The sequence below is a fragment of the Lutjanus erythropterus genome, chromosome 10, assembly GCF_056507025.1.
Source record: "Lutjanus erythropterus isolate fLutEry1 chromosome 10, fLutEry1.hap2, whole genome shotgun sequence".
In the NCBI taxonomy this organism is placed as follows: Eukaryota; Metazoa; Chordata; class Actinopteri; order Lutjaniformes; family Lutjanidae; genus Lutjanus; species Lutjanus erythropterus.
Window position 1 is genome coordinate 7,625,999 of NC_139326.1, and position 15,309 is coordinate 7,641,307.

General features: G+C 39.6%; 1 protein-coding gene across 1 annotated transcript; it reads left to right on the top strand.

Moving 5' to 3' along the window:
• Positions 1-2,286: 2,286 nt before the first annotated feature.
• On the top strand, positions 2,287-15,072 carry LOC146319972 (dihydropyrimidinase-related protein 2-like). Its single transcript, XM_084728089.1, has 14 exons — positions 2,287-2,623; positions 7,037-7,125; positions 9,285-9,469; positions 9,626-9,790; positions 10,063-10,124; positions 10,258-10,338; positions 10,796-10,864; positions 10,977-11,097; positions 11,189-11,345; positions 11,549-11,690; positions 11,823-11,993; positions 12,147-12,326; positions 12,798-12,984; positions 13,107-15,072. The coding sequence occupies exons 1-14, from the start codon at positions 2,582-2,584 to the stop codon at positions 13,196-13,198; spliced, it is 1,743 nt and encodes a 580-aa protein (XP_084584215.1). The 5' UTR covers positions 2,287-2,581; the 3' UTR covers positions 13,199-15,072.
• Positions 15,073-15,309: the final 237 nt, after the last annotated feature.

Below are 15,309 nucleotides of genomic sequence, written 5' to 3' on the forward strand. Positions count from 1 at the left end.
TTAAGCTGTGATCTGCCCCATGTACACCTCTCGACATTGTATAATTTGTTTATACATTGATATTAATGCATATTATATCATTGTTATTATATAGCATTGTGGCAGTGTACGTAATGTGTTTTTGCTGTCGTTTTACTTGCCGAAGCGTCAGTGGCAGAAACCACCACAGTGGAAGGTATTTCCAGGGGCCTCATTTAAGAGTGTTATCTGACTTTTATCTAGAACACACTGTGCAATCATTTCACATAACATGATAAGATAAACAGTGTACAGTTAGTGTGTGTAGAACCTCCAGAGAAACTAGCGGAGCATTTCCTGAAGAAAATGCATGTGATTTCTGTATATTGATGCTGATTGGATGACTGGATGATTCTTCTGTCAGTGTTTGTAAATGGATGACATCGTAGAGTCATATGAAAAATCATTGATCACCATGATGTACAGTATCGGCTGTTTTGGTTTTGAAGCATTTGACATGCGTTCAGGCTGTAATGCATTATGTAACTCATACTAACTCATAAAACTGTCATCATAACAGGCTTATGTACAGTTGATCAGTGTGCAATACAGAGCATTTTGGAATTTGAATAAAGTTTGTACTGTATACAGTGGCTGAGGTATAAATACAAAGATCTTAATGCATTATTTAAGTCATAAAAACTAATAAAATGCACATATCATCCTTATGGGCTTCTGCACAACTGATTATCAGTGAGTAACGGACTTGATAGTGAACACAGTTCAAAGAGGCTGAGACAAAATGTAATTATTGTCCATGGAAGTTAATTCATTTTCTAAACTCATGTTGGTCCCCTTCTAACTCCTCTTCCTATTTTACCCTTAAATGGGCAAGCACAAATAAATATTTTGGAAAATTAATAAATTGCATTTTTCTGATATATCTAGGCTAAAATAACAAAATCTTATCTATTTTTTTTTTTTCAAAATCCAACCTTTAGAGTTAACACTGTGTATCTCCTGAGATGCATTGCCCATAAAATTTAACATTTTCTTGTTGTTTTTTTAATAGTTTGTGTGCCCACCTTTGAAACAGTTTATAAACAATTAAGTAGCTACTTTCTTTTATGTTTTGCATTAAACGTTTTTAAAAAGTGAAAAAAAAAACATCAACAGTAGTTATCAACTAATTTTGTGAATGCTGGAAACAAATGTAATCTTTGAATAATTAATTAGCTTTTAATATTCATAAACAAAACATCTCATTCCTGTTTTTATACCCTCTTATCTGTGGTTCCCCTACAGTAGAAAAATCCTATCAGAAATGGGAGCTGAAGAAACAGGAAAAAAACTGCGACCAGTGACCATGCAAAAATGTGTACACTGGTGAATTAATCAATAATAATAATTATAATACAGGAGCGAGGCAATCCATGGCCTGCATTATATTTAGGAGCTTTTAAGTCAGTACACTCCAGCCAGGCCCTTGAGATCAGCCAATCAAAAACCTTTTGGCTGTTCCTCAGATCAGACGTAAAACTGAGGGTGACCGTGCATATTCAGTGATGGCCCCTTGGCTCTGGAACGGCCCTCCCCTCAGTGTGAGATCAGCAGACTCCACTACAGCTTTCAAGCAACTTCCTTAATCTCACTTCTATAGGATGGCCTATAATTCTTAATGTTTTACTGTTTTATTGTTTTAACGGTTTAATGTTTTGCTTCCACATACTGTGCACTTTCATCTGCTCCAAATGTTCTTTTAAACATGTTTTATGATCTTTTATGCTCCTGATTCTTTATTTAGTTTTGTTCTGTAAATATTTTAATATGAAAAGCACTTTGTGCTTAAGCTTGAAAAGTGCTACATAAGTAAAATTAGCATCGACAGTGATCTTATAGAAGATGATACATTGCAGTAGGTTAAAATACTGTACTAACAGTATATAAAGTAGTTATAATTAGGGTCAACCTTAAACATCTTCAGCAGTAAAATGTAACATACACATTAATACAGCAGAAAGGCAAAATATATAATAGTAAAACACTGACAAAATTACTTTTACTTTTGAATGAATGCATAAGTTTTACTTGTAGTGGACTATTTTCACAGCGTGGTACTTAGCTAAATGATCTCAATACTTTTCCACCACTGTGTAATTACTATAATTGTTAGTCTGTGTAACTATTTTACTCCCTTAAGAACCTGTTGAGTTCTGTGCCCCATGCTGATCTGACACAGTCAATTAAACAGGTGATGCTCAGCCTGTTTCCCCCTCACTGATGAAAACACATCAAAGAAACATGGAGCTGGAGCTGAGCAGGGCGGGGCAGTGCGCATGCGCGGTACCTCTTTGTGGCCCTTCTCTTCTTGGAGCTTGTCTGGTCTTCAGAGACCTATTCCAGCAGTAAATCAAAGGATAGGACTGTTAGGAAAAAGCTCTAACGACTCGTTTAAAATTTTATTTTGGCTGCAGTGTGCAAACGTCCCTCACTGTCGATAGAAATTGTCAGACAGGCACAGAATCATCGACTAGAGCATCCATTCATCCTTTCATTGGCAGCTGAGGTTTTCCAGTCTAGCTAGCTAGCGTTAGCCGAGAGAGAGGCAGGAGACAGCTTTAAAATGTCTGGTTACCAAGGAAAGAAGAACATCCCACGAATTACAGTGAGTATAGTTTCATTGCTTTAAAAATATGGCTTTTATCTTAAGTGTTGCTGTGTTTTATTAACATGCGGTGAGCGTCAGGATTAAATCAAAAGCTAGCCATCGGTTAGCTGCCGTCTCCATTCATTTACAGGGAGGCTGTCAGGAGCAGCAGCAGCAGCCCTGCTTCATATCCACATACTGAGAGGCTGGGCTGAATAATGATAACCAGACAGTGGGTTTGCAGCAAGATCTTTGACAATTCATCATGTGGAGTTTGAGTAGGATTTTTCTATGTAATGAACACTCAGGGCTTGATTAAAGCAGCTCCTTTAGCTCTCCTCCCTTACAGCATCCTCAGTTTGCAGGGTGTAGTTAACAGGTTCAGGCACAGGTTTCTCCACTGTCATCATCTCATCTTTCTTCCTCCATCCTCCATCATCGGTCATCCACTTTATCTCAGTGGTCTGTATCATTGTTTTTCTTTTTCTTTTTTGAGGGAGGAGAACTAGATTTTCTTATGCAAATGCTGCAGCAATGACAAGCTTGTTATTTAACCCTAATTCTGTGATAAACTGGTGAGAATTCAGATTTGACATTATAATGTCTGCTTTTCTGTAGGATTTAATAATCAATCAAAATATGATCAAAATTGTAATAGAGTTGCAACAATAAGCTGTTAATTCATTAGTTAATTGAAAGAACATTAGGTGCCAAATCAAAAATCAATTGATTGCTGCATACATTTTTTAAATAAGTGAGTTTTAGACTGTTGGTAGGACAAAAGAAGGAAATTGAAGACGTCACATTGGGCTCTGGGAAGCTATTGAGCATTTTTCTCAGTTTTTTTGGCATTCAAAATGACTAATCGATTGATTGTGAAAATAATCAGGTGATTACTCAGTGATGAAATGCAATATGGCCAAGTGCAAAATCCAAATCACAGGAGCTGCAATTTTTTAATAAAGATAAAACATGACACAATATACCATTATAAATTAAGCATTGTGGTGCTGCAGAGATGCCCTTGCCTACAAATCAGTCTCCAGACTGACCTGGGCTGGGCAGTAAGGACTAAATCAAATATTACAATATTTTTGACCAAATGCCTCAAATATGCAACAATAATTGTAGGGATGACTATTTGTGCTTTCACAAGACAATTAGATTTTTGATAAATAATCATCAGTAACGTGGATATAATGACTAAGCGGGTAAAGGCAAATATTAGAACGGTCTGATAAGTTCAGAAAATTGAATCATTTAACTATAATGCGGCCTTTAAAAATGGGAACAGACAACACATTTTTGTTTTCACTGAAGAAAATAAAAATGATTAAATCATGATGATGTGACATTTGTTGGGGTCTGTACCAAACAAGCATGTTTTTTTAAACATCTAGAGAACGTGGTCTGGGCATCTCTGCAGCACTACACAACTTTGATATGTTTTCCCTTTATCAGAAAATTGCAGCTCCTGTGATTTGGATCTTGCACTTGCCCCATTGCAATATTGATAATATTTTAATTGTAATTGTGCAGCCTTACTTTTGGGTGCAGCTTTTCGATCAGAAAGCACAGTATTAAGGGCCTACGGTAGGGATGTCGTGATAGTTAGAAGAACTAAAACCTCTTTTGCAAAGTAGGTCATTGGACAGCACCCATCCAAACCTTTTTCCCTAAGCTTTCATCATGCAGCTTTTATAGCCAGAGTGCTGGAGCCTATAGGCAGCAACTGCTTTATTTGATAACACCAAACTGTACTGTGTGATGTATTGACTCAGGGTCAGTTTCTATTTTGTACAGACAGTTGTCGGGTCTCTCTCGCCGGTCGAAGCAGGGTTATAAACATACAGCCCTGACATCCCAGACACAACTTGCAGACAGCAGTAAGTCTGCAGCAAGCCCTCGGGCCCTCAGACACACTCAGTCAGACAGCACTTGTTACTTTGGAATGAAGCAGATAGTTACAGAGCTTTTAAGAAAACACAGAGATCAGGCTTTGTCCCTCAACAACAGTAACTGACTTTGTTCAAATCTAAATATCCAGAGCAGACATGTTAACAATGGTGTGACGGTTGTAGTCAGACAAGCAGGGTTGTCCTTCGTCATCATATTAATTTGTCCAGTCATATCATGTAGACAGTCGATTTATTGTTTAGCTAAATGACAGGAACATGATGATTTTACAGTTGATAAGACAATACCATTCATTGACAGTTAATGTTTTATTGAACATTTGAACCAAATTGCATGAAAAAACTGCATGAACTTAATAATAATCACAAGTTGCAGCCATACATCGATGCAATATTAATGATAATGCTGGTAATGCACCACATTCTATTAATCATTATCATTCAATCATTAATAAATTATAAGAAGCATGGTTTTGTGTTTATTAGCTGCTGCCTTTTAAGCTGTTGTTGTGCCGCGTTACATAACCAAAGACAATAATATACAGCCAGGAAATAATGTTTTATTCATGCAGATTTTTGAATAGGTCCACTTCAGCTGTAACAACCACTCATTTGACAATTGATAGTGCTGCAACGCTTGTTTTCATTATCAATTCATCTGCTCATCATATTCAGCAATAATCAATGAACCATTTAGTCTATAAAATGTCAGAAAAAAAGAGAAAATACTCATAATAATTTTCCAGACCCCAAAGTGACACCTTTAAATTACTTCTTTTGTCAAACCAGCAGTCTGAAAACCCAAAGACTCTTAATTTCTTACAAAAATGACAAAGATATCAGCAAATCCTTACAATTAAGAAGCTGGAACCAGCAAATGCAAACTAATTTTATTTTGATCAGCTAATTAAGTAATCAATTAATTGTTGCAGCTTTAGTCATTTATTAGTTGGGGTGTAACAGTACATCAATCCAGATCGATATCTCACTTCAATGTTCAGAGATTCAATATGGATGCAAATTGAAAATATTGATCTGTATCATCTTAAAGATACACATTTATTTTGTTGAAACTGTTTTGGAGAGGTGTTCATTCAACTTTATGTGCATTTTGGAGGCTGCAGTTTTTCTTCAGTGTCTCGCAACTGTCTCGAATTCTGCTTTAAACTGTTCCAGACTAAACAACCAAAATGTTTCTGATTTATTTATTTATTTTTTTTTAAAACTAACCACTAATTGATCGATAGTATTACCCATCATCAATTAAGGAAAGTGCAACCCTAGTTTTTCCTTTTATTTTTAATATTCTTTCAGTTGAGAATGTAAACATTTAGATTCCCAACATGTGGTCAGTTTATCCAAATAATGCCATTTGGAAATTTGGAAGTTTCTCGACTCTTCCAGAATTATCCCAGACACCGCATCTTTGGCAACTTTTATTGTCACCAGGACAACGGGACATCCTTAATTTCAAGCTCTGGTTTGTGGTGTTGTTGAATTGCATTGCATTATACTGACAGGTGTTCCTATAAAGTTGGCTAAGTAACAGAAACACCTCTGTGCATTAGACTGCATTAGTTTTAGCTTAGTGTACCTGATAACCTGTTCTGTGAATATAACTCAAAATTTCTGCTTATATTTATAGAAACCTGCAATGCGTGACACTTCTTCATAATTGATTAACTTTTCTGACTGTATGACAAGGATCTGTTTTTACTGCAAAGAAGTGCATTTAAAGGGTATATTATATACTGTAAGCCATTTTGAACTGAGTTATATGAGAGTCACTGTCACTGACTGACCACTCTGGCACAGAGAGTACATAGGTTATATGACCCACATATAGGAGAGTAATGGGCTGAGAGTCGATGTCAATCCAGTCACGACCCGTATACCTAATGCATTCCTGCTGTCCGTGTGTCCACCCACACTGCACAGTGGAAACTGAATGTTTCCTACTGTGATGCTGGCAGTAAACCTCTTTTGTCTTCATTAGCTCTCCTTACTGTCCTCAGAGACCCTGGGAAGCCTGTAGGAGAAATAGGCCAGCTTAGCACGCTCTCCTTTCATCTGGTACAGGATGATAATTGTGCCACTCAAGAATTTGTGCTTTTACTTGAGGGTTTCGCTCAAGAATCTTTCCCTCCCTTCAAATGACGTGTCTATTATGTGTAAATACATCATGTGGGAAAATTTGAATCATCATTAGCACAGGATGAGAGTTGGAATAGATTGATCAATGGTTTATGTAAGTAATATGGTAACCATTCTTAATTATTTTTCACAAGCTGGGAGCTGCGTTGAGCTAAACGGATCACTAAAGCGGGCCCAAGGTTCTTTTCTGTTCTAAAAAATTAATTTGACTTTGAAATTAGTCAAATTGACTCTACAATTATACAACTATTAGCTGTAAGGGATCAACTGAGATGATTTCTTGCACTTTTACTCTGCTCAGCAGGTGCTTGAAGTTTTAGTGGTTTATGGGTAATTGTGAAATGCTGTCTCTTCCTTTCAGAGTGACCGTCTCCTCATCAAAGGAGCAAAGATAGTGAACGATGATCAGTCATTCTTGGCTGATATCTACATGGAGGATGGCGTCATCAAGTAAGTGCAGTTTGAAAATTCACAGGGGGAAATTCCTTGAATTGTTTCAGGTTGGCTCCTAACTCTTACGGGGGCCATATGACAAATGACAGAAAAAGATTTTATTAGGCCTATATCTACAAGAAGACATACCTTTTCCATGATTTCTTTGTTCATAACATTGACATTCAAATTCTAAATCAAAATTCAAATGCTGCACAGCTTTTTTTCCTCATGTCTAGTCATTCTGTTTAAACCTGGTATTTCTGCACAGTTACAGATCAAGATTAGGCTACACTATTGTTGTTACTATCATGCTGTTTATTGAATTAGATTCCAGTGGTGACTGCGTTTCCAGCTCATGTGATCAAAACAATAACTCTAGTGTTGTAATGTCCAAAATTCACAACTTATTGAAAAAGAATGGGTGTTATTGTTTCTCAAATTCATAACATGTTTTCAATTTTGGCATGGAGCCTTTCAAAAACAACATTCAACACTGTGGTCACAAAAATAAAATAAAAACCATTCTTTTCTATTTGGTTGAAAATCTCAGAAACTTTCAGAGAGGCACTGGTGTCATCGCTAGATTTAGATTTAGATTCCGATGCAGAGTGCTACAATGCAATGTTAAAACGATTGCTGATGCATCTCAATGCATTAAAATTTTAAGCTTTTAAGCCAGGGGGTGCCGCTCAGATTGCATCCATTTGCAGTTGCTCTGACTCAGCTGTCTTCACTAAAACTCAAGATGTAGCCTAGTTTAAAGGTAACATGATGCACATGTTACATTTAGGGGTGGGGATCTTCTTGTCCAATTTGATTCTTCATTTAATTAATAGAAAATGGGGCACAGTTTTCAGTCTCCTGTTTCAATTCCACTAAAACACAATGGGAAACATAACTGACAATTAAATGGTCCACAGCTTTTTCATTTTAAAGAGTTAACAACATTAATTAATGAATTAATCAATCTGAAAGCATCATACAGTCTCCTGCCTATACGCAAATAACAGACATCTGTGTTAGCATTATGTGTCCAGCAGTGGAGAGCGGCCTGTCTGCTGCACCGTTAGCTCTGGTGAAAGCCATCATGTGCAGGATGCAGAGCAGGCACTGAGTTTTTGAGGTGATACAGACTGAACAGAGATTGATATTCTTTACCACAGAGTTGGCTGAAGGTGTTTAATGCTGCAGTGTGTGTTGTTCGGCTGCTCTTGTTTGTTACAGCTGATCACTGCTCTCCTCCGTTAACGTCTTAACATTAGTCTCTGGGCGATGCTAAAAACTTTTCACAATATACTTATCTCACAAACACAACTATTTAGAAACTAAATTAAAACATGATTGCAGGCCACTGCCTTTTGAGAAGTGCATCTCTCACTTACAGGATAAATCTAGCGTGTGCACACTGCAGACCGTTTGGGTGCCGCATTGCCCCACAGTTTAGTTCTGCCTTTTTGGCTCTATCAACATCACATTATCAACTAACACTTAGAAAATCAATTTTTGACATTCATTAACCAATTCAGTATCCTCCACATCTGCATCGCCATGCAGTTTTCCCCCACTCCTAGTTGTAACTGTCAAAACTTCTTTTCAGGCAGCCAATCATCTATTAGATGGGGACTTGTCACCCGGGTAACCAAGAAAACTAGTCTTTTTCTGGTCATGTCTGTCTATCCTGAGCTTTGTATCAGATAGAAACTATCATAACAGAGGCAGAAAACCATGTTTTGTTTGGGCAGATCAGCTTGACACTGAATGTTGCTGATGAGTGTTGTGTTTTTATCACCCTACGCAGAAGATTGTTGCTAGCTGTGTAGTCAACTCTCAGTTAACGTCACTTTAAGTTTGCTACTTCGCTAATGTCAATCATGTCAAATCCAAGTGCTGCATTTTTCTTTCTCTCAGCGCACAAGCATGCATCCAATCACTCCCCAGCACCCTGCCAGAGCTTTTCTGCCAGAAAACAGCCCCTAAATCATTTAATCCGATTAATCACTTTATTTAAACTGAGGATTTTGTTAAAGGATTTTTTTTAGGTGACAGCATCATAAAATATGATGACATACATTCAAAGCTTAGTTCAAAAACCTCAGGAGCTTCAAAAAAGGCACATTTTATAGCCCTACTTCCTTCATTCATTTGTGTATTTCTGTGTTATTTGTCTCCTTTAGGCAAATAGGAGACAACCTCATTGTTCCTGGGGGAGTTAAGATAATAGAGGCTCATGGGAGAATGGTGATGCCTGGGGGTATTGATGTGCACACCCGATTCCAGATGCCTGACCGAGGCATGGTGGCTGCAGATGACTTCTACCAGGGCACCAAGGCGGCCCTGGCTGGGGGGACGACTATGATCAGTATGTGTCATTGCTGCAAGCGTTTTCAACCAGTTTAAAAGCTCATCCTGTTGCAGGGATCATAACGCTGCAGATGTGTGTGCTTTCATGCGTATGATTTAATCGTGCAGTTTGCTTGTGCGTGTAAAATCCAACCTGTTTGTTTGTGTTTTGTAGTTGACCACGTGGTGCCAGAGCCTGGCGCCAGCCTGGTTGCAGCTTTCAAACAGTGGAGGGAGTGGGCCGATAGCAAGTCCTGCTGTGACTATTCTCTGCATGTGGACATCACTGAGTGGAACAAAGGCACTCAGGAAGAGATGGAGACCCTGGTGAAGGATCATGGTATGCTGTCAAAGTATTCACATTTCATCTGCACATATATCAGGTCTGACATCTTACCGCCACTTTTACTGGTACAGAAAGTGTTTCTCTGACATTGCATGGGGGGAAGAAGTCACCCAATTTTCACAGACCATAAAACAGTAACTAAATGTTTCTGCTTTGTAATTTTTATCCTTTTGGTTTTACTTTTCTGCTTCGCTCTGGGTTTTCCCTCCTTTGCTCTCTTTATTCCACCTTTTGGCTATTTTCTCTCATAAGTTTTCTATCTTCAGGTGTCAACTCTTTCCTGGTCTATTTGGCTTATAAGGATGTTTTCCAACTTTCTGACTCTCAGGTATGCCCTGCAGCTCTGCACGCTCTACTGACCTGTCAGTCATAGTTTTTGTCATGTGTTTTTGAGGCTATTAGATGTCTTCGGCGTAGACGGCTGCCCTACGAGCTGACCAGTATGTATTATTTTCTTTTAGATCTATGAGGTGTTCAGTGTCATCAGAGACCTTGGAGCCATCGCACAGGTGCATGCTGAGAACGGAGACATCATTGCAGAGGTAAATGAACCACTAATGAAGTCGGTCAAATCTCAGCTGTAAGCAGTTATTACCTGCGTTTACATCAACGTATTTTTATGGGGATTTTGAAGTACCACATTAGAAAAGGTTGAGTTAATGTGCTTAATGGGAGTTATACGCTTTATTTATGCCTCTGCACTTGGGACAGCTCTCTCCACTCCATGAACCAAACAGAAAAGTCATATGCTCTCTTCTTCTGCAATGGTAAAATGGTTTATCGATTGGAGAATTGGCACCACCTCCTGCTCATCTCAAGGAACCAACTCCTAATAATCACATAATGATAGCGAATGAAGACAAATTTACTTGAAATCCTGTTTCAATCTCTTAGATCGAGGTAACCGTCATAAAATCTTTAGAATCTGCAATACATTTGGATGGAAACCCAGCTATTGCTATGTTGGATCGTAATGTTCTTGTGTGGATTTTTTTTTAGGAGCAGAGACGTATTCTAGACCTGGGGATCACTGGACCTGAAGGTCATGTGCTCAGCCGCCCAGAGGAGGTAAGGTGGAGGACGTGTTCCTCAGTAACTGTAGCCCAAAGCACTTTTAATAGAAAGCCGGTACAGAAACCAGGCTGCTGCGGCTGATGAATCTGATTTTGTCTGTCTGCAGGTGGAGGCCGAGGCAGTGAATCGCTCTGTCACCATAGCCAACCAGACCAACTGTCCCCTCTACATCACCAAGGTGATGAGCAAGAGTGCTGCTGATGTCATTGCCCTTGCCAGGAAAAAGGGTAAGAAGAGAAATCTTGAACATTTTTCTTTGCAAATGTATTGCACACTTCCACTGTTTTTGCACTGTCATCATCCTGTCCACTCGTGTAGGTGCTGTGGTTTACGGAGAGCCCATATCTGCCAGCCTGGGCACAGACGGTACCCATTACTGGAGCAAGAACTGGGCCAAGGCGGCAGCCTATGTCACGTCTCCACCGCTCAGTCCTGATCCAACCACCCCTGACTACCTCAGCTCTCTGTTGTCATGGTAGGTGCTGTGTGCCAGGACTTAAAAGATAGTTGCAGTATAATTTGATGTTTTGTGCTGGTGTGCTGCATTTTATCTTTACTCAGCTATAGCGATAGAATAATAAATGTCACAGTTTTGTCATAAGTATTTAGTCAAATAAGTGTGATCTAATTGCACATATGAAGCAGATCCTTAGTTTTCTTGCTTTCTTTCTTATCCAGTGGGGACTTGCAGGTGACTGGTAGTGCTCACTGCACTTTCCAGACTTCCCAGCGTGCAATAGGCAAAGATAACTTCACCCTAATCCCAGAGGGCACCAATGGAACTGAGGAGAGGATGTCTCTAATCTGGGACAAATGTGTGGTGAGCTTGACATGACCCACTTTTCTAACACATTCCAAAAATTCCTGTCATGAAGCAACCTACAACAAATGAGCATGTAACCTTTGTGCATGTTTAGATGCTTGGATGTGATTTGTTGTCGTGTCCCTAAAGGTCACTGGTAAGATGGATGAGAACCAGTTTGTGGCAGTGACGAGCACAAACGCAGCCAAGATCTTCAACCTGTTCCCCCGCAAGGGCCGCATCGCTGTGGGCTCTGACGCCGACCTCGTGTTGTGGGACCCAGATGTCACCAAGATCATCTCAGCCAAGAGTCACAACCTGGTCAGATGATTGTCTTTGCCTGTCTCCGTTCTTATCCATAACATCCATAGTCATTTATAGATCTGCAACTTACATTTGCAATTTGCATTAAATCAGCTCTGAGCAGTGTTTTAAGAGTGTTTATCTTCTGATCCAAATCTCTTCATCTCCCAGGCTGTGGAGTACAACATCTTTGAGGGCACAGAAGTGCGTGGAGGTCCTGTGGTGGTGATCAGCCAGGGCAAGATTGTGTTGGAGGAAGGCAGCCTTCACACCATGGAGGGCTGTGGACGCTACATCAGCCGCAAACCCTTCTCTGACCATGTGTACAAGAGGATAAAGGCTCGCAGCAGGGTGAGTTATAATTGCAGGTAGTCGCACCTCACACCCTATTTACACCTGGTATTAAAATGGAATCTGAATCCAGATATGTTATCTGAATAATAAACAATATAGTCTTGCCTTTGCATTTACACCTGGTATTTTTTGGATCACCTCGTTGAGATCAGATCTCTGTCCTCCAGAGCAAAACCTGCCATTTGTATAGCATCATATCATCTCGCACTATACTTATATAACCTATGCTTTTTGTTAGCTAAAAACAAAATCTGTGTCATGGATTCCAGCGCATTGTATAGATAGCATTTACCTGTGATTCAAACACAGTGCACACGGCGTTAATGTATTTTTCTTTAAAGCATGTTCAGGAACAGATCGCACTCTAATACCAGAGAAAATTCAATTCTTACCATATACACATTCTAACATAGGGTATCTGGTGAGCTACCAAGCTGGTGGTCTGATAAACTGTGCCTGTATGTTTAGCTCACAGAGCTGCGAGGAGTCCCCAGGGGCCAGTATGACGGGCCAGTGTGTGAGGTGACTGTGACTCCCAAGGTGATGTCCACGGTCTCCTCAATGAAGACTTCCCCTGCCAAGCAGCAGCAGCAGCAACAGCAGTTTACTCACCAGCCGGTGCGCAACCTTCACCAGTCTGGCTTCAGTCTGTCTGGTGAGTGAAACCACAAGTTTCATTCCTGGGAGTCGGCCTTCATTATCTCCACGCTAGCCTTCAAACTAAGCCTGCTACAGCCTGAAAATTAAGAATCATTGTATTGTTCATTCCTTTTTTAGGCGCCCAAATTGATGACAACGTTCCTCGCCGCACCACTCAACGCATTGTGGCTCCCCCTGGTGGAAAGGCCAACATCACCAGCCTTGGCTAAACGCTGTTCTCGACTGAGCCGGGGATGCAGGCCAAAACGGGACCAGAGGCCACTGTTACTGCTGTCACATAACATCTGGTCATCACCTCTGACTCCCCTCTGCATCCCACCCAAAAGCACTCCATCCATTCTTATTCACAGACCACCACCACGTCACCTCATGCAAAAAAAGACGCCACTATTCCATTTTGTCTGTCTTTCCTGTCATATTCCATCGTCAAGGAAGGATCAAGTGAATTGAAGCAGCTTTTTTTTGCAGTTTTTAAGCCCAGTTTGATTATTGATGAAGTTCATTTGTTTACATTTTTTGTATAATTTTTGCTGTACATGTTTGAGCTGTTTAGTTGCCCTCGTGGCTCAGTAAGATGACAGAAAACTAAGTCCCAAAAAGCGGTCAGTTTCATGAGTGGGCATTTTAGAAACTTCAGGTGTTTACAGTTTTTCTTTATGCGCTGTTCATTTTTTAGATTTAAATTAGAATGTGCTGGTGGTCGTGTCACAAAGCCACCTTCAGCTGAAAGTAAAAACCCTGCATTGTCCGTGTTGTAACACCGTTACACTGTAAGATTTCTGTTTTAGTACAAAGATGTTGTTACATTGCTGCCACAAAATGCTCTAAACACTAATGAAATATAAGACTGTAGAGTACAGTTTCTTCATCTCATAGCACCTGATTTTACCTGACGTTTGCGGTATTTGATTTTTGTGTAGGTACTGTGCAGCTGAACAATTCATTTTGGTCTTCCTTCTGTGTTATAGTTGCACTTTTTTTTTACGTTTATGTTTTTATCATGTCATTTTGGAAAGCATTGACTGCACTGAAAGGAAAAGAAAGGGTATTTTAGGGTTAAACGTCTTGTTCAACTTCGCCCTGAATATGTGGGGGAAAAACAGCTGGCACATTGCATTTTGTCTGAGAAACATGATCCTTTTTCCTCCATTTCATCATTCTGTTTTTCTCCTCATGTTTGTTAAGAGGTTGTCAGGGCACCAAGCTTCCATTAATCAGACCGGTGTATATTGTTTAGAATACAGACCAGACTAGACAGGAGACTTGCCGGCAACCTCTCTGCACCTGGTGCTATATGACCTTTGCTGTGTTCGTGCAGATGACGTCCACCTCCACACAGCAGTCGCTCTATAATAACAGCAGCCAGAGTCGAGTCACCGTGTACCCAGTTTTCGACAGAATTTGTTTTGCACCTGTAACAATCCAAATGGTTAAAAAATGTACGTGAGCTTGCAACTTTTTATTTGTATTGGAAATGTCTGTATGTTTTAGGATATTTGTTGACTTGAACTACTTGCCTGCCTGTTCTGTAAGATATTGATAGCACACTGTATCTATGAAGGCTCTTTAAAGAAGGGGAAACGTGATCTTTGAGACCTGATTAAAAACGCTTCAGTATGTATATGAAATCCCTCACAGTGTGCTGATGATGTGTCCACTGTTCTCGGTGTTAGTGTTGTGAATGAATTACCAGATAATATCCAGTTTTTCATCTCTTACCCCCTCACCAGATTCACTCGAGATAGTTAACCGTGTTCACCGAACCACACTGGGGTTGTCAGTTTCGCGGCACTTTACGGGCCGTACTGTAAAACGCTGGATTATTTCTTCCTCATTGCCTTGTCAAGTGTAGGTTTTGTATGCCAAGCTATAATGTGAAGTGATTTACATACGGGGAAGTTTCTTGGTTATTGAGTTGTGATGTTGAGCACTGTTGTTGCCCCTCTCCCAGCAAGTGTGATAACTCTCTCTTGGTCATGTATGTTTTGTAGGATAAAAGGGTTTTGGGGGGTAAATCATCAGTCCTGTCAGCATTTGACCCTATCTGTGTTGACTTCAGTGGATTAAAATAATAAAAATGAAACTTATTGTACTGACTCTTTTTTTTTAATATACATGAATAACTTAACAACAAAGAATTTAAATGAAATAATTTAATAATTTAACTTGAAATATTCTTAGAAAATATTCAAGTGTAAGTTTAAATCTGACAGTATTCTTGCCAATAGACAAATATTACAGTTTTGTATGTTCAGCCACCGTACTGCACAGTGATTAAATGCATGGTTGAAAGGTACGTGTACTCAGCTACTGTACTTAT